The 17,966-nt window shown below is 59.1% G+C and overlaps 2 protein-coding genes across 3 annotated transcripts in view; one reads left to right on the forward strand and one right to left on the reverse strand.

Annotated features, from left to right (window-relative positions):
- The window catches only part of GALNT9 (polypeptide N-acetylgalactosaminyltransferase 9), a 128,634-nt gene extending 116,005 nt beyond the window's left edge, over positions 1–12,629 (reverse strand). Inside the window, exon 1 of one of the 2 annotated variants that reach the window (XM_055096409.2) lies at positions 12,011–12,629. In XM_055096409.2, coding sequence (XP_054952384.1) covers positions 12,011–12,248 — 238 coding nt within the window. In that variant the 5' untranslated portion in view covers positions 12,249–12,629. The remainder of the gene's footprint in view (positions 1–12,010) is intronic. The other variant, XM_063593233.1, reaches the window with a different exon arrangement.
- On the forward strand, positions 12,329–15,214 carry LOC103785405 (cuticle collagen 2C-like). Its single transcript, XM_055096411.2, has 3 exons — positions 12,329–13,245; positions 14,564–14,708; positions 14,800–15,214. Exons 1-2 carry the CDS (start codon positions 12,329–12,331, stop codon positions 14,670–14,672), a joined length of 1,026 nt encoding a protein of 341 aa, XP_054952386.1. The 3' UTR covers positions 14,673–14,708; positions 14,800–15,214.
- The last annotated feature ends 2,752 nt before the right edge of the window (positions 15,215–17,966 follow it).

A 17,966-nucleotide genomic window follows, 5' to 3' on the forward strand; every position in this document is an offset into this window, starting at 1 on the left:
ACCCCACAGAGCACAGCCTGCACCCTATGGAGCACGGTCCCATCCTACACCCCACAGAGCACAGCCTGCACCCTACACCCCACAGAGCACAGCCTCATCCTACACCCCACAGAGCACGGCCCCATCCTACACCCCACAGAGCACAGCCTGCATCTTACACCCCACGGCACATCCCCCTCCTAGACTCCACAGAGCAGGGCCTGAATCCCATACCCCACGGAGCACAGCCCCCGTCCCACACCCCACAGAAGCAGCTGGTGGGGTCAGCTTGCCCAGCTTCGGGGACAGGAGCCTTGCACTGCCCCCCCAGGCCACACCCTCTCTCCTGCTCCTTCCACTCGCATCCTCACAGTGTGTGCCCAGGCCCAGGCCTTGGACTTGCCACTCTTCCGTCCACACTGGCTCCCTAGCGTGGGGTCAGCTCCTCTCCAGGGCCACCTCACCACGGATACCTGCGGTTTTTATGAATTCCAGGATCACCTGTGAACAGCACAATTGGATCACACTCCAGTGAGTCTGTTAAAAGCATTAATTTGTTATCCGTAAACACGTAAATACACCATAATTTTGGTAAGCCTGTGTTGAGATTTTGTGTTTTTAAAAATCTTCCCAAAAGCTCAAAAACGCGGTGGCCAGACCCCCCTCGCTCAGTAGAGGCTGCGCCCAGCCCTCCCCAGCTGGCCCCACCTTCGGGCCCCTCCAGCCCCGGGGCCCAGCCTTGTCCCTTCCAACCAGGGCAGGGAAAGAAGGAGGAGGGGTATCGGTGGGGCTGCACAGGGGCTGCTGGGAGCCTCAGGAAGATCCACGGTCGACCTGGCACCTCTAGATCTCATTATTTCCCTGGCGCTCCACAGGGTCCAGGATGGCGTTTCAAGGAACAATTGCACTTGGTTTATTTACTTAAAAATAAAACACTGATGGGCACACTGGCTCATGCCTGCAATCCCAGCACTTTGAGAGGCTGAGGAAGGTGGATCACTTGAGCTCAGGAGTTCGAGACCAGCCTGGGCAACATGGTGAAACCCCGTCTCTATCAAAAAATACAAAAATTAGCCGGGCATGGTGGTGAGCACCTGTAATCCCAGCTACTCGGGAGGCTGAGGCAGGAGAATCGCTTGACCCTGGGTGGTGGGGGTGAAACCCTGCCTCGAAAAAATTAAAACAATAAAAATAAAATGCTGACAGCCAAGGGCCTGAGCACAGCCCCTCTGGCCAGGCAAGCGTGGGCGGCAGGACGCTGACCAAGAACGCTGGATGATGCATGGGGCTGGGCGGGCACTGGGCAGGCCTGACCCAGAATGAGAGACAAGGTGGGTGCTCGGGGAACCCACATGGATGCCTCTCCTCAGGGCCAGAGCTGGGGCCCTAAGAGCACCTGCCCTTCGTGACCCAGCTTTCAGTCCAGCCTCCAACACAGGGGCCTCAGGCCACCAGGGACATGAATCCGCCATCCCATCAGCACAGGGCCTCAGGGCCTCACAGGCGGCATCCACGCTTGAACCCTGGTGCAGTGTCGCAGCTGCAGCCGTAGGATCACGCAAAGCTGGTGACTTGCAGGTTCGGGGCCGCCCTAAACCTCCTGGTGGATCCTGGGATGTGCGCCCTGACTGACCTCCCAGCTGGGCCTGCAGCCCCGTGTGTGGCCAGCGTTGATGCACAGTGCACGCCGTGGGCTGCCTGCCCTCCTCTTGTCTGCCTGGCAATCCCAGCTGTGGCCGGGTCCACTCAACCCTACACATCGTGGGAGCAGGCCCAGCCCTGCTCCTGCCCCAGCCCGGGGCCAGTTATGACCAGGCCAGTCCCACAGGGCACTCCTCCCACCCTCTGCCAGTGGCTGGCTAGGTGCTCAGAGATGACAGTCCTAACGGAGAGGCAGGAAGCCTGCGTGTCCCCAGACATCCCTGCGGGGCCTCCCGCCTTTCAGGGCCCTGCTCATGCACACCGGGCAGCTGCACGGGTCCTTTGGACTTCGGCGGCGACTCTCTGGGAGGGAGAAGCAGAGACAGACCTGGGTGTCCGTGGCCGCCACCGAGCCACCAAGCCTGCAGCGTGCGTGCCTTCACGTAAGGTGTGCTCCCCATGGTTGAAGCTAGTTGTGATGGTGAATTCTGCATCCATAGAGAGGGCCTTGGATGCCCAGGTGGCTGGAAGTATTGCTTCCAGGTGCGTCTGTGCGAGATTCGAGTCTGAATCAGGGGGCTGAGGAAGAAAGGTCTGTCCTCCCCAGTGCAGACAGGGATCAGCCCCTTCTCGGAGGCCCAGCTGGAACAGAAAGGCAGAGGAGGGCAGCTTCATGTCCTGTGTGAGCTGAGACCTCCCTCTGCTCCTGCCTGTGGACATCAGGTGGAGCTGCCAGGTCTCGGGCCTTTGGAGTAGAAGTTATGCCGTTTTCCTCAGCGTGACCCTGGCTCTCAGGTCTCTGCACTCAGGCCAAAGGACCCCACCCGGCTTCCCGGGCCTGTAGCTTGCAGACGGCAGATGATGGGGCCTCTTGGCCTGCACAGTCACGGGAGCCAATCCTCACCCTACATCTCCTCTTGGGTCTCTCTCTATCCGCTGGCTCCTTTCCTCAGGAGAGCCCTGACGCACACACTAGCGGAGTTTGCTTTCATCAGGCCTTTCCGTCTGGGGCAGGTCAACACCCCACTCCGCCACACACACAGCTGTACCCGGCACAACACGCGGCCACAGGTCACCTCAGGTCACCTCGGGTGCTCCTCCCGCAGCCCCACGTAGACAGAAGACATTCCTCGGGCCTGGGTGCCCAGCCTCCCGCGTCCTTCTAGGGAGAACCGGATTTCCTGTGGAACCCGTGTCTTCTCCACTCTCAGCCTCCGGAGGTTCGGAGGGGCTCACTGACCCCGCCATGCAGGCAGGGATACGAGGCAGGCGCTCCTAAGGAAAAGGGGGCGGCAAGCGGCCCCCGCCGCTTGGTCACGCTATCCCCTCTGCCAGAACCACTGGGCCACTGGGTCCCGTTAGTGTTCACTCTGTCAGACTTGAGTTTTCTGTAGCTGAAAATCAAAGATCTCAGCTGCTAACAGAGCTGGCGAGCCTCAAGCTGCTCCTGCAGCGACATCCCCAAGTCCATGTGGGTACAGTGTGCCAGGGCCAGCCGCCAAGCCCAGGAGCCTCCCCACAGCACATCCACACACGCGCTTGTTTTATTTTTATTTGTTGTTGTTGTTTAAACTCACACTGAGAGGCACAGAACGCCCGAAGAGGGTGCTGCGTGCAGATCCGGGACCTTACTTCCCGGGTTCCGATTCCGCCTCGAGGACGCGGGTGCGGCAGACACGGCCCAGAGCCCTCGAGGGCCACGAGGCGCAGACGCCCCCACCTCGGATCTTTCTGGATTCCTGGGGAATCTGTCGTCTCTACAGAAGCTTGAGTTCATATTACTTAACAGTTTCTTTTAAATCGACTCATCTTTTAAGTTAAATTAATTCGTTTCTTAAATAAGTGATGGGTTGGCACCAACAATAGAAAACATGTATCGTTTTACTAGTAAATATCAGTAAACAGAATGGAAATGGGATGCTGCATTGAGAGTCTGGCCAGGTGTGTCTGTTAGCAAAGCCCGTGTGCCTGGGAGAGGCCCCTCTCCGATGCCGAGGTCAGAGGCCGAGACGGGGGTCCTGGATCCGTGGGACAGGGTGGAGGAGGTGGAGGGAAGCTCCCTCGGCATGATCTGATTCTCTCCAACTCCACGTCCCTGAGCCAGCTCAAGGCCTCCGCCCCCACCAGGTGCCCTCAGGGTTGGAGAAGCATCAGCCCACCCTCATCTCAGAGGCGAGGGGAGGTGGGCGGCGCCAGGGGGGGGTCCTTCTGCTGTGCCGCGTGCCTCCTTCAGTGCCCACAGGGCCCCCCGAGGCTGTTGCTCCGGGCATCCCCCCTTTACAGATAGGGAAACCAAGGTGCAGGGGGCGTGTGACCAGCCCACAGTCGTGCAGCTGAGGAGGGAGGAGCTGGGTTTGAACCCAGGCGGTCGACGCCACAGTCAGTGAGGCAGGTGCCCAGGGTGGACTCTCGCTCCAGGGGCCTCCTGGCGTCCCAGCGGGGAGGAGGGTGCCTGGCAGTGGGTGGAGCCAAACGCTGCTCAACATCCACAACCCACCCAGGGGGCGGCCCCACCAGGAAGAACTGCCCCACTTGTGTCAGCCCTGACTGAGGGTGCCTGTGGGTCCGGAGTCGAGGCCCCTGTGGGTCCGGAGTCGAGGCCCCTGTGGGTCCAGAATCGAGGCCCCTGTTGGTCCAGAATCAAGGCCATGGTACACCAGCTGCTCCGGAGACCTTGGTTTCCCGTCTGCTAATGAGTCGCCCGTCTCATCTGGGTCCTGGCAGATCCGAGTGAAACTGAAAATGTGCTTCAAGCAGCTGGCAAGACGGGCACCACCAGAGATGGGACCTCAGTGCCCCCACAAAACAGGCACCCACAGTGTCACATCCCTCGTCAAGAACCTTCTGGCCTGGTCCGGAGCCTGGGAGTGCAGCCAGCATCCTTCCGGGGCCAACAGGCTGTCCTGGCAGCCCCCTGCCCTAGCACCTCACCATCTCCCTCACTCACTTCGCCCTGACCACCCCGATCCCAGGGCCCACTGTGGCCTCTGCACCTGCCACCGACACCCAGCACTTCCCCCGGATTCTCTCCTGGCAGCTCCTTCTCCTCATTCACAATTCAGAGAGTGGCTCCCTCCCCACCCACCTGTGTGTGTCCCAGGTCACTGCAGTGGCACCGAGTGGGGAGGCTCCACCCCACACACCTGTCCCCTCACACACCTGTCCCCTCACACAGGAGCCCACACACCTGTCCCCTCACACACCTGTCCCCTCATACAGGAGGCCGGGAGTTGGATGTCAGGCGCGCAGGGCCACACTCCCTCTGAAGGCGGTGGGTAAGACACATCCTGCCTCTCCCAGGGCCCCCCGGGCTGTGGCCGCACCACCCCAGCCCCTGCCTCTGCCCCCACGGGGCCTCCTCCCCTCCAAACCCCCACTGTCTCTCCTCGTCTTATTTAGGGCCCACTAATCCCCAGCCCTGGCTGAGGGCATCTTAACTAATTACTTCTGCAAAGACCTTGTTTCTAAATAAGCCGCATTCCGAGGTTCCAGGTGGATGTGAGCTTCCGGGCGGGCCCCGTTCAACCCGTAACCATCCCCGCCACCCAGATACCCATTCGTCCGCGTCACTCGGGCCTCCCCCGTTCGTCCGCGTCACTCGGGCCTCCCCCGTTCGTCCGTGTCACTCGGGCCTCCCCCGTTCGTCCGCGTCACTTGGGCCTCCTCGTAGGTTTGTCTGAGACCATCTGGACCATGCAACTTACTCACTCCCCGTCTTCCTCCCTGGGATGTCAGCCCCTGAGGTGGGGACATCTCTGCTTAGGCCTGCGTCCTCAGCGCAGTTCAGGAATGCAGCAGGTGCTCACGAATTCACCAGGAAGGAACGGACGTGCGGCACACGAGGTGGTGCTGTTGCTCCCTGAGACAGGCCCTCAGCTCATAGGGGCTGGGCCCGCAAATGCCAGTTCCAGCACAGCAAGCACCCAGCATCCCCGTCCGTGACTCAGTTGCCCCACAGAAGGCTCCGGGAGGGGTGAGTGTTTGCACAGGGAATGGGGACGTCTGCCCAACCCCAGCTCCTGTCACCCCTTCACAGTTTGCCCCCTCCTACTTCCAGAACGTAGGAAGCACCATGGTGTCCCCAGGCACGGGAGGGGGATTTGTAGGCTCTGCAAGGATGGAGGCGGGAGCAGGCCTGGGCGGCTTCCTGGGAGGGCCTGGTGAGCCCAGGGGACCAGGTGCAGAGCCCAGGGCTGAGCTGCTTCCGTGCTACGAGATGATACAACCCTTGGCACCTTTTAAACGACTGGAAAATGAGTTTCTCCTTCCTGTGAATGGCAGCTAGAGGGGGGACTGTCAGACTTAGGCTGACACCAGTCCCCTCGCTGAGTGGCGGGGTGGCCATCGCTCTCCTGGCCGTCCCGTACGGGAAAGCCCAGGCCACAGGGGCATTTCCTGGGGCACGAGAGCCGTGCGTCAGCCTTGCCCCCTCCTCCAGCGCCTCCCGGCTTCTCCACCTCCTTGTCCCTTCACAGGCATCTGTGCTTGCTCAAGAGAAAATGGGCTGCTGACCACACGGATCTCAAGACATGGATCCCATCCTGCCCGTTTGTCCTCAGTGGGAGATCTGACATGGAAATTTACAGACTTATTTTTGTCAAGTTTCCAGCCAATGAAGGATAAACTGTCCTTTCAGAAAATAGTTCCAAGACTCTGAAATATGCAGGTTGCTGTGCTGAATTGTAAATGCAAACACTCAGCCCAGCACACGCCGACGCTGGGGATCACCACCTGCCTGGGTCGTTCCTAGAAGCTCGGGCTGCTGCGTTTGCAGACAGAAGGCTGCCGACCGGGCCTGCTCTACGCAGGTCTGCTCCGCCTCAAGGCAAGTGGCTGATAAGTGTTTAGGAACTCATCTCCCCCAAGACTCGAAGGGGCAGGTCTGCACAAAGCCCACCCTCCGGGTTAAGGGAACGGGCTGAGTGGCTCTGAGTGGTCAGATGGGGTCAAAATCCCCAGCGAATCTGGGGGCAGCGATGGGGAGGACAGCTGTGTGTGAGTGCAGGTGAGGAAGAGAACACACAACCAAAATGTCGTTCATCTCAGCCAGGAAATGCCAGGCTCCTCCGAGTGCCGGGAGCCCCAGCGGACGTCAGAAAACCGGAGAGGCAATCCCCGTCCAGTAGCCACGAACCAGCCTCATCGTCGGAGTCAGAGTGGGAGCTCTGGCCGTGGGTAGTAACTATTTTTTCAGTTTTTGTAGTAAATCCACAATCATGGGGAAGCTGTGAACCTCGGCCAGGGCGGGGGCCCGGAAGTTAATGATCCGGGTGGAAAAACGGTCAATGCTGCTGCCGTTGTTGAAGCGAGACCTGCCAGGGCCGGGACTGAAGCCTCCAGGGCGCTGCAGTTGTCTTCCCGGCCACGGCCACTCCGGCTGTTTGGATCAGCAACGTGGGACGTTGTAATACACGGAGGGAATTCAGGGGAGGGTAGAGACGATGAACTCAAGCTGGAAAGGCCGCCTGAACCAGCAGGAGCCACTTGGGAAATAAAACTCACAAATGAATAGGAAAAGCTTTCTGCTGGAAACCGCACTTCCTAGCAAGGAGAATTTCTCAAAGCATTTCCAAAATGGAAACGCTTACGCAGAGCAGACGCTTGGAAAGCCCTTTTTAGAAACCCACACCTGACACCCTCCGGAGCTCTCAAGGGAGAGTGTGCCGGAGCCGGCAGAGTGGGGGCCGCAGGACATTCCGAGACGCACACGTGGCGGCAGCCAGGCACTGCCCGGACCGAGCCTGTGCGCCTCCAGCCATGCCTTCCGCACGACCCCGCGCGCTCCGATGGCGCTGTCTGTGAGCTCCTACCTGGCCCTCACTCATCACGCGGGACTGACGGGGCACGTGCTTTGTGCCGCGCGTGCAAGAGACGCTGTCCTCGTCCGGCTGACCTGCCGGGGCCGCGTCCGAGACCCCGGACCAGCGGCTATGGATGGGACTAAGGCAGTGTGGGCCGACTGCCTGTCACTTGTGGCAGCGGGGGATCTTTGGACTGGCTCCCCAAGTTCACGCTCTCAGCTGTGCAGTCTGCCTGCTGCTGAAGCAGATGCCATGGCCCCGGCTCTTGTCAGGGAGACACCCTCCCATCTAGACCGCCGCCCTCTGCAGCCGGGTGCAAGGCAAGCGTTGGGTGGCCTGGCATTCTCCCCCCACCGCCCCTTTCTCACCCCCCGGCCTCTCCACTCTGGTTCAGCCAGGTCTTCACTGGTGGTCACTCATGGTGCCGGGACTCCTGGCAGTGTTTTGCGTCCAGATTAAAGGTCTGGGACCCCACTGTGGCGAAGGCAGCCTGGGGAGATACGCCCCTTGGCAACCTGACCACCCCTTCCCCAAGTCCTCCAGCCCCACAGGAATGTCCCCTCAGCTGCTGCTCTGAACACACACTGGGGCTTCCCAAAGCAGGGGCTGCATCCCGGTGGGCCCAGCTTGCAGACATGGCTGTGGGCCATGCACGGGCACAGCTCTATGAGATGCTGCCCCTCTTCAGACCTTGCTCTCCCAAGTTCTTCCGGCGTCGTGCTCATGTGGCCCCGGCTCAGGCCTCCCTGGGGCACAGGGCAGGCCTTGGTGGGGTGACGCCTGCTGGAGTCTCCAGGCTGTTCCCACGGCACTCAGTCACCTTCTACTCACGGGTGCGCTGGAGACACACAAGTGTCTCTTAAGTTCATTTAAACAAAACAATGAATTGTTTGGAGAAAAACCCTCTCGCTTGCTCACTGGACAGATATCCGTGGAGTGCTATGTTCGCGGTACTGCCAGAGGCCTTGGGCATCAGAGCCAGGACCAGACAGACACAGCCTCGCCCTCAGTGGACACGAGCGAGGTGTCACACAGTCATGGGGGGGATGCATGAGGCACGTGGGAATTCCTGAGGCTGGAGGAAGCCTGAGTCCATGTCCCCAGAGGGGGGGCCGTGGGCAGGATGAGCGTGCAATGAGCGTGCACCACGCTCCAACCTTCTCTGACCAGCAACTGGCTGGCCACGGTGGGGCCTTCTGCTTTTTTAATGTAAACTTTTAGTAACTACAGAAACCTAGGTCCCTCTGAAACCAGCGCCACCTCGCTGGACCTCTCTGGGCCCCGTGGCCCACCCCGCTCCAGGCTCTCAGCTTTCCTGCTGCTCAGGCCCAGACCTCTCAGACCTGGGACCTGGGCTAGGGCAGGTCAGTGAGAGGGAATTCACACGTGTGCTCTGAATTTTAGAAACAACCTCCCTCACAACCAACCAACAAAAGGAAAACTTCCCATCGCCATCCCTGGCTCCATCCTCCATTCAGAGCCTTTCTTCCTGAGGGGCAGGAGGGCCAGGACCGCGCCAGGCAGGGGTGATTCTCCTCTCCCAGCAGAGTGAGTCCAGCCGCTGCGACGCGGGCGACCGTGCTCCCTGGCGGTGACCTTCACTCGCTCCACGCCCACGGCGACAAACAGCCTGGCGTGGCTTAGCGCTGCCCAGGCCTCGCATGGACACAGGGGTGGGCCCTGCAAGCACCTAGAGAAAGTGGGGGCTCTTTGTCTCTCTCTCCCCTTCCCATCTCAAGGGGCTTGAAAATTTTCTTAAAGGCAGAAGGGTTTGAATGCCCAGACAACTGAATGGAGACAGTTCTTCCCTTTCTTTTCCTTGAGTTTAGAGGCTTTGAAATTTAGTGTTTATGAGACTTACTGTGTCTGCTGCGCACAAAACCATGGATGCTGTCTTTTATGTGCAACTGAAGATATTCAGAAGGATGGTTTTTGTGTATAAACATTTTTTCCTTGCCTTGAGCGCTGAATTTAGAAGCAAACCCTGATGTACACGTAGGAGTGACGACACAGAGCTTCCTTAAGGAACATCCCTCCGGGGCCTTATGAATTTGAATCTGCACACATTCCTTAGGAGTTCTTTGCCAAGGTCAACGGACATCCCAAAGAAAGGCCACTGGGCCAGCGGAGGCAGGGTGTGGGAAGAACTTTGGATTCTGGGCCCCTCCCCACCCCAGTGGCCCTCCCGCTCCTCCAGCTCCCATGAAGACATGGACTTCCTTCCACCAGGCCCCTCCCAGCCAGCAGAGGAATTCCAGGAAGCAATCAAGGCAGGGAAAAGGGATCAATCCATTTTGTTTCGGATTTCCCCCTCTCCTTTCTGAACTCGGATGGATTAGTATCGAGTGGGAGCTCCCAGGAATCAATTTTGCATCCTGGGATGTCACATTCTGGAACAGGCTGTGATCTAAGAGCTGGCCTCCTCCTCCAGGGAGCTTCTTACACACCTTTTAGCACCGAGAGCCTGTGCCAACATCAGAGCGGGTAATGCTGTTTCAAAGGGCCTCATGGCGACAGACATCAGGCCTCTACCGCACCGCCCTCCCCGTAGGGCCCCACCGGGGGTGAGAGTAATTTTGGTGTCTCCCATCATTTCCTGGGGCAAAGATTGACTGACTCTTGGGTTTAGACACTGTGCCTGGCCTGCTGGTCACAGAGAGGAATGCAGCACAGCCTCATCACAGAGGGGGACGAAACTCGGCCTCATCAAAAGGTTGAGGGCAGAGACAGAGGCAGACAGATGGCAGGGGCCGTTCCGAGAAAGGCTGACAAGGGAGGAAAGCTGGGATGAAGGAAAGAAGGAGAAACAATTTTAAAAGAAAGAAAGGAGGAAGGGGGAGGGAAGCGAAGAGGAAGAAGGGAGGGGACAGAGGACAGGAGGAAGCGGGACGGGAGAAGGCAGTGGGGGCGGTGGGCTGTGGGGGGAGACGCACTTTCCCGGAATGCTTCCTTATCTCCCGCCAATGTCAGCAAAGCGGATCATGGGTCCTGGCTTTTTCCACCACCAAGAATCCCAGCCGATTCTCACCTTGAAGGGTGAGGCAGGGAAAACGACTCACAGGGCCGAGCTGCCCTCGTGGTGTTACACAACCTCAGTGTGCTGCCAATGTTTTTATGTAATCCTCTGGCTCTCCCCATAAAACAGACCATAACACCACGGCGAGCACACTTCAATAGAGCCATGTGCTATTGCCGGGCACACCGCCTTCCGGGAGATGAATTGCACTGCCGGGCGGCTGGGCGGCTGCTTGAACTACTTTTCTCCCCTCGTGCCTCCAGCTGAATCAGAAAGATCAGAGAAGCCACACAGCTCACCAAGCACAGCTCTGCGGGAAAGTCAGGGATTCTGTGGGTGATGGGAAGGCGCTCAGGAAGTCAGGGTGCTCTGAGTCAGACAAAGCTGGGACAACCCCTCCTCATGGGGATTCACCTCCCCCTCCCACCCCACGGCCTGTCTGCAGCCCACCCTCAAGAGAGGGTGTGGCTCCTGAAGGAAACGCAAGACCACCCCCCGCCTTTGCCCCCACACACAGGAGGCACATCCGGAGCCCCCGCCTGCCCGCGTAACCCCAGCTCCCGTCACCTCCCACTCGAGCCTGTTACGGATGCTTTCTGGAGGAGGTTTGCTGGGGCTGCCAAGGCAGAAGCCTGAATCATCGGCAGGGAACGGAAAGCCACACCAGCTAGTGCTGTAGGCACATGCAAACTTTCTCCTTCCTGGCGCCCCGGTGCAGAGTGGCCTTGGGGGCGGCTGCTCCTCCGGGAAGGTGGAGCAGCTGGAAAAGTGCTTGCTCTCAGCAGCTGTGGCCGCTGGCCCTGACCTGTGGTGATGCCGGTGCTGCCCCTCGGGCCGACCTACGTCCGCTCGTGATGAAACAGACCCACCGGGAGCTGGAGGCTTTCATGGATTCTGGGGCTCCCAGGTGCCACAACTTGGGCCCCCCTGGGTAATGAGTCCTGCCAAGCCCTGCATGATCCTCAACTCCATCCTCCCAGGAGTCTCAGGTCTCAGCCTCAAGCTTCTACCATAACAACTTTCTAACGCGGCCTCGGGCACCCCCAGGACAGGGGGCCGCCTAGCCCAGTGGTCGAAGCATTTGGGGTGCCTTCGAACCTCAGGGGCAAAGGACACTGCACCAGCAGCCTCCCAAGTGTGGCATCCCCACCCTCCTCTTTCCCCACCTTCAAGAGTGGAGGGGTCGGCGCAGCCTAAACCTGACGGCCCCCACTCCTGGAGCGCCAAGCCAGCCCCCCACCCCACACTCCTGGACCTAGGCACTGCCTGCGCCTAGAGCAGCTCCAAAGATCCTCTGCAGAAGTTCCCTCGGAGAGCAAGTTTGTGTCATTGTGGGGGCAGGGGGATTCCTCAAGTCTCCACTGGAGGGGTGGATGCCCGGTGCGGGGGGAACCCAGGTTGCTGCCCGCTGCTGAAGGGGCTTCCGCGGCCCTTCCCTCTCCTCTCTCCTGTATATTCCCTCCCACAGGGGCGCAGAGGGTCACGCACCCGAGTCCGGCCTGACCCATCGCGCCCGTGGTGGCCACTGTCCCGGGCAGGGCTGCCCCCACTCCGCCCCGGCGCCCCCGCTCACCGTTGAGCTGGTTGTAGACCACCTCCTCCAGGTGGTCCAGGCGCTGCAGGATGGCCTCACGGTCCCCCAGCGCGCCCACCTTGGCGTGTCGGCTGCGCACCCGGCGGTCGCCGCTCACGATGCGCACGAGCTCCTGGGAGCGGCCCTGCAGGCGGCAGTACACGGAGAACAGGACGATGCCCACGAACACCAGGATGTTCACCGTCAGCAAAGTTCGGATCTTCCTGGCCACCGCCATGAACACGGCTGCAGCGGGGGCCTCACCCGCGGGGCATCCCCAGCATCCCCGCCCGGGCCTGGGCTTCAGCTTCGGGGACCATGAGCCGCCCGGGGCTGCGGGGGCTGCGGGGCTCGGCCGGAGCTGTCCCTTCAGCACCAGCTCAGTGCGCCCGGCCACGGCCGCCGGGGGTCCCCCAGAGCGCAGAGGGCTGCCCGGGGCTGGGGTCGCGGGGCGCGGCCGGCATCCCCCGCTCAGAGGGCGCGGCCCCGCCCCGGGGAGCGGTGAGGGGGGCCGGGGGCGCCGGGGGGCGGCGGGGAAGGCGCGGGCGGGCGGCGCTCGGTGTCTGTGCCGGCTCCTGTCCTGCCCGCCCCGCAGCCACCGCGCCGGTGCAGAGTGACGCGGCCTCAGCTCAGCTCATCTGCATCCGCGGCCCCAGGACCGCCCCGCCCCGCCTCCCCCGCCCCTCAAGGCCGCCCCCCGGGACCGCCCCGCGCGCCTGCCCCGCCCCCCCACCGCGCCCCCCTCCGGGGACCCCAGGACAGCAGGTCCGGGGGGCGGGGGACGGGGGGCGGGGCGCGCGGGGTAGCCTGGGCCAAGGGCACGCGGGCGCGGGGAGCGGGGGCGGGGCAGGCGCGGACCCTTCCTCCCCAGGACCCGCCAGACGCCCGGGGCCCCCAACGGCCAGCAAGGTCCGAATCGACCCCAAGCTTGACCCGAGAGCAGCGGGGCCTCCGGGAATGCCTGGCCAGGGCGGTGTCGCCGGGCGTGAATGGGGGAGGGGGCGGCCGGGGCAGGACCCGGGTCAGGGCCACTCTGGTAGTCTCCTGCCCACCCCTCCCCAAGCCGAGCTCCCGGCCTCCCTCCCTCTCCCCCGTCCAGGGCTGAGGACTGGGGAAGCTGAGTCCCGGGACATGGGGGGGGGGGGGGCTTGGGATGCAGCCGGACCTCCGGGAACAGCAGGGGGCCCTGGAGCCACCAGGAGGGAGAAGGCCCCGTCCCTGAGCCAGGCTCGCAGGTAAGACCCGAGGCCGCAAACCCCGGCTGCCCCCACCCCCAGCCCAGGCTCTGATCTGGCCCCACACTGGCGTTTTGTGGAGGAGACCCTGGAAGCCAGGGGAGATGTCAGTCAAGCCGCGCAGCACAGGGGCCCAACTTCCACTGGCAGAATGCAAGCACCCAAGAGGCAGGAGTTTCACTCAAAGGCAGGGTTCACCCCTGTGTTCCCAGAGATCGGACACATAGCTGGTGTTCAGTAAACATTTGCGGGATGAGTGAATAAATGACGGAGCATTTATTAAGAGCATGGCTGTGCTTGGCTCTCCATACAGAGATGAGTAAGGCAAGGGGCTTCACAGCTCTTGGCTGTGTGTGTGTCCGTGTGTGTGCATGAGTGTGCGTGCATTTGCCTCTGTGTGCCTGTGTATCTGCATATGTGCATGTCTGTGTTGTCAGCGTGCATGCATGTGCATGTGTCCACGTGTTTCTGTGTGCATGTGTGTGCCCGTGTGTGCATGTGTCTGTGTGTATATCTGTGTTTGTGCCTGTGTCTCTGTGTGCATGTCTCCGTGTGCCCACGTGTGTGCATGTGTATGTATATCTGTGTGCATGTGCCTGTGTCTGTGTGCATTGTGTCTCTGTGTGTGTTCATGTGTGTGCATGTGTCTGTCTGTGCCTGTGTGTGTGTATTTGTGTGTCTATGTGTGTCTGTGTGTGTTCACATGTGTGCATATCTGTGTGTTCATCTCTGTTTGTTCATGTGTGCATGTGTCTCTATATCTGTGTGCATCTATGTGTCTGTGTTTGTGTGTCCATGTGTGCATTTGTCTGTGTATCTGTGTATGAGTGTCTGTGTGTCTGTGTGTGCATGTCTGTGTTTGTGTGTTCATATGTGCATGTTTCTATGTATATGTCTCTATGTTCATGTCTGTTCATGTCTGTGCATGTTCACATGTATGCATGTTTCTCTCCATGTGTCTCTGTGTGTGCATGTTTCTGTGTATGTATGTGTCTGTTCATGTGTGTGTTGTCTGTGCATGTTCACATGTGTGCATGTCTGTGTGTTCATATCTGCGTTTGTTCATGTGTTCATGTGTCTGTGTGTATGTATATCTGTGTGTGTGTGTCTGTGTGTGTGTGTCTGTGTATGCACATGTGTGTAGGGGGATCTGGGGGGTTCTGGCTCTGAGCTTAGTACTCTATTCTTCAAATATCCGTTTCTTGGCATCGGGCATGACAGCCTATCCAGCTTGGAGGTTTTCTGCCCCTTGGCTGAGGCTGGGCGAGCCGAACACCCATTTCTCCTTTCTTTGTTGAGCCATTCTTTTCTTCCTCAGGATGTTTATCCCAGGAAATCCAGAGGATCAGAACCAGGCAGGACCCGGCACTGGGACGGAGGCAGCTGTCTGCGGGGCGTTTACAGTAGATATGTATCACCTGTTCTGAGACGGAGCCGGGGAGGCTGTTTTTAATCATCCGGGAGGTGATTACTATGCAGCCAGCGTGATAAACCCTGGTCTGTTTTTGATCAATAGCCATTCCCGTGTCCCTCCTGAAAATGCCGTATTTTTCTGGTTGTAAAATGTTTCCCGACGTTACGAGGACAGCTGCTGGAATAATGATGCAGGTAGCTGGCACACACGCAGTGCAAAGGTTTCACCAGGCATGGTCTTCTACGCCTATCACCTGGTCAATACGAGCAGCAGCCACGTTAAGGTGTAATACACACTGGCGTCATCTAACGTTCCATGTGAGGAAACTGAGGCACACAAAGGGCAACTGGCTTGCTCAAGGTCGCGTGAATGGCAAAGCGTGGATCTGGGATTCAAGCCCAGACAATTGGGCTCCAGAATTGACTTTATTAGTCATGATCACTCCAGAGAAAACATCAAGCACTTTTCATTACATGTTTAATGAAAATGATGTTAAAGTGGTTTTGTAGGAGAAAACATTTCATTCATGTAAATACATTTTACTGCATTCTAAAATCTAGCAGGAAAAGATGTGGCCTAACTACCGTCAAGATCTGGGTACATTTCATTGGAAATACAAGCACATTGGACATGGGAAAATACTGGGGAACTTTACACGGAAGAGAATGCATCTGATAGTCTGGCGAACTAGCATTTGCTGGATTTTTAGGACATATGGGAGGCCGGGTGTGGTGACCTCCCCCAGCAATCCCAGCAATCGGGGAGGCTGAGGCCGGTGGATTGCTCGAGCCCAGGAGTCCAAGACTAGCCCGGGCAACATGGTAAAACCTCACCTCTATGAAAAAAATACAAAAAATTAGCCGGGCGTGGTGGTGCACAGCTGTAGTCTCAGCTACGTGGGAGGTTGAGGTGGGAGAATCACCTGAGCCTGGGGAAGTCAAGGCTGCAGTGAGCCGAGATTGCACCACTGCACTCCAGCCTGGGTAACAGAGTGAGACCCTGTCTCAACAAACAAAACACAAAAATATATATATGCTGAATGCTCAGTGAGCTGTAACATGTGAGGCAGCCCCCAGGGGTGCAGAGATGAACCGCTAAGAAGGCGTATGTTCCCACGGGGTGCAGAGATGAACCCCTGTCTGAGAAGGTGCATGTACCCACGGGGTGCAGAGATGAACCCCTGTCTGAGAAGGCGCATGTACCCACGGGGTGCAGAGATGAACCCCTATCTGAGAAGGCGCATGTACCCACGGGGTGGAGAGATGAACCCCTGTCTTGAGAAGGCGCATGTACCCATGGGGTGCAGAGATGAACCCCTGTCTGAGAAGGCGCATGTACCCATGGGGTGCAGAGATGAACCCCTGTCTGAGAAGGCGCATGTACCCACGGGGTGCAGAGATGAACCCCTGTCTGAGAAGGCGCATGTACCCACGGGGTGCAGAGATGAACCCCTGTCTGAGAAGGCGCATGTACCCACGGGGGTGCAGAGATGAACCCCTGTCTGAGAAGGTGCATGTACCCATAGGGTGCAGAGATGAACCTGTTTGAGAAGGCGCATGTACCCACGGGGTGCAGAGATGAACCCCTGTCTGAGAAGACGCATGTACCCACGGGGTGCAGAGATGAACCCCTGTCTGAGAAGGCGCATGTACCCATGGGGGTGCAGAGATGAACCCCTGTCTGAGAAGGTGCATGTACCCATAGGGTGCAGAGATGAACCCGTTTGAGAAGGCACATGTACCCACGGGGTGCAGAGATGAACCCGTTTGAGAAGGCGCATGTACCCACGGGGTGCAGAGATGAACCCCTGTCTGAGAAGGTGCATGTACCCATAGGGTGCAGAGATGAACCCCTGTCTGAGAAGGCGCATGTACCCACAGGGTGCAGAGATGAACCCCTGTCTGAGAAGGAGCATGTACCCACGGGGGTGCAGAGATGAACCTCTGAGAAGGCACATGTACCCACGGGGGTGCAGAGATGAACCTCTGAGAAGGCACATGTACCCACAGGGTGCAGAGATGAACCCGTCTGAGAAGGCGCATGTACCCACGGGGTGCAGAGATGAACCTCTGAGAAGGCGCATGTACCCACGGGGTGCAGAGATGAACCCCTGTCTGAGAAGGCGCATGTACCTACGGGGTGCAGAGATGAACCCCTGTCTGAGAAGGCGCATGTACCCACGGGGGTGCAGAGATGAACCCCTGTCTGAGAAGGTGCATGTACCCATAGGGTGCAGAGATGAACCTGTTTGAGAAGGCGCATGTACCCACGGGGTGCAGAGATGAACCCCTGTCTGAGAAGACGCATGTACCCACGGGGTGCAGAGATGAACCCCTGTCTGAGAAGGCGCATGTACCCATGGGGGTGCAGAGATGAACCCCTGTCTGAGAAGGTGCATGTACCCATAGGGTGCAGAGATGAACCCGTTTGAGAAGGCACATGTACCCACGGGGTGCAGAGATGAACCCGTTTGAGAAGGCGCATGTACCCACGGGGTGCAGAGATGAACCCCTGTCTGAGAAGGTGCATGTACCCATAGGGTGCAGAGATGAACCCCTGTCTGAGAAGGCGCATGTACCCACAGGGTGCAGAGATGAACCCCTGTCTGAGAAGGAGCATGTACCCACGGGGGTGCAGAGATGAACCTCTGAGAAGGCACATGTACCCACGGGGGTGCAGAGATGAACCTCTGAGAAGGCACATGTACCCACAGGGTGCAGAGATGAACCCGTCTGAGAAGGCGCATGTACCCACGGGGTGCAGAGATGAACCTCTGAGAAGGCGCATGTACCCACGGGGTGCAGAGATGAACCCCTGTCTGAGAAGGCGCATGTACCTACGGGGTGCAGAGATGAACCCCTGTCTGAGAAGGCGCATGTACCCACGGGGTGCAGAGATGAACCCCTGTCTGAGAAGGTGCATGTACCTACGGGGGTGCAGAGATGAACCTCTGAGAAGGTGCATGTACCCATGGGGTGCAGAGATGAACCCCTGTCTGAGAAGGTGCATGTACCCACGGGGTGCAGCGATGAACCCAACTGAGAAGGAGCATGTACCCACGGGGTGCAGAGATGAACCTGTCTGAGAAGGCGCACACACCCACAGCTGCCCCTCATCTTAGCACCACAGTGCCAGCCCCACCCTGTCTTTGATAAGCCCTGGCCTTCCAGGGCCTCCCTCAGAGAACCAGCCCCTGCCGAGTGCCTGAACGTAGCTGCGGTCTGGGGTGCCGACCCTTGGCACTGGGAGAAACCGTCACCAGTAGCATCACCCCCCAGTGAGCCAAGATCGCACCACAGCAACATCA

Source organism: Pan paniscus, chromosome 10, assembly GCF_029289425.2.
Source record: "Pan paniscus chromosome 10, NHGRI_mPanPan1-v2.0_pri, whole genome shotgun sequence".
NCBI lineage: Eukaryota > Metazoa > Chordata > Mammalia > Primates > Hominidae > Pan > Pan paniscus.

Coding starts and splice junctions, on each gene's coding strand:
- LOC103785405 (XM_055096411.2), top strand. CDS start 12,329: ATGAGCCGCCCGGGGCTGCGGGGGCTGCGGGGCTCGGCCGGAGCTGTC. Junction 13,246..14,563: donor TCCCTGAGCCAGGCTCGCAG/GTAAGACCCGAG, acceptor TTTCTTCCTCAG/GATGTTTATCCCAGGAAATC.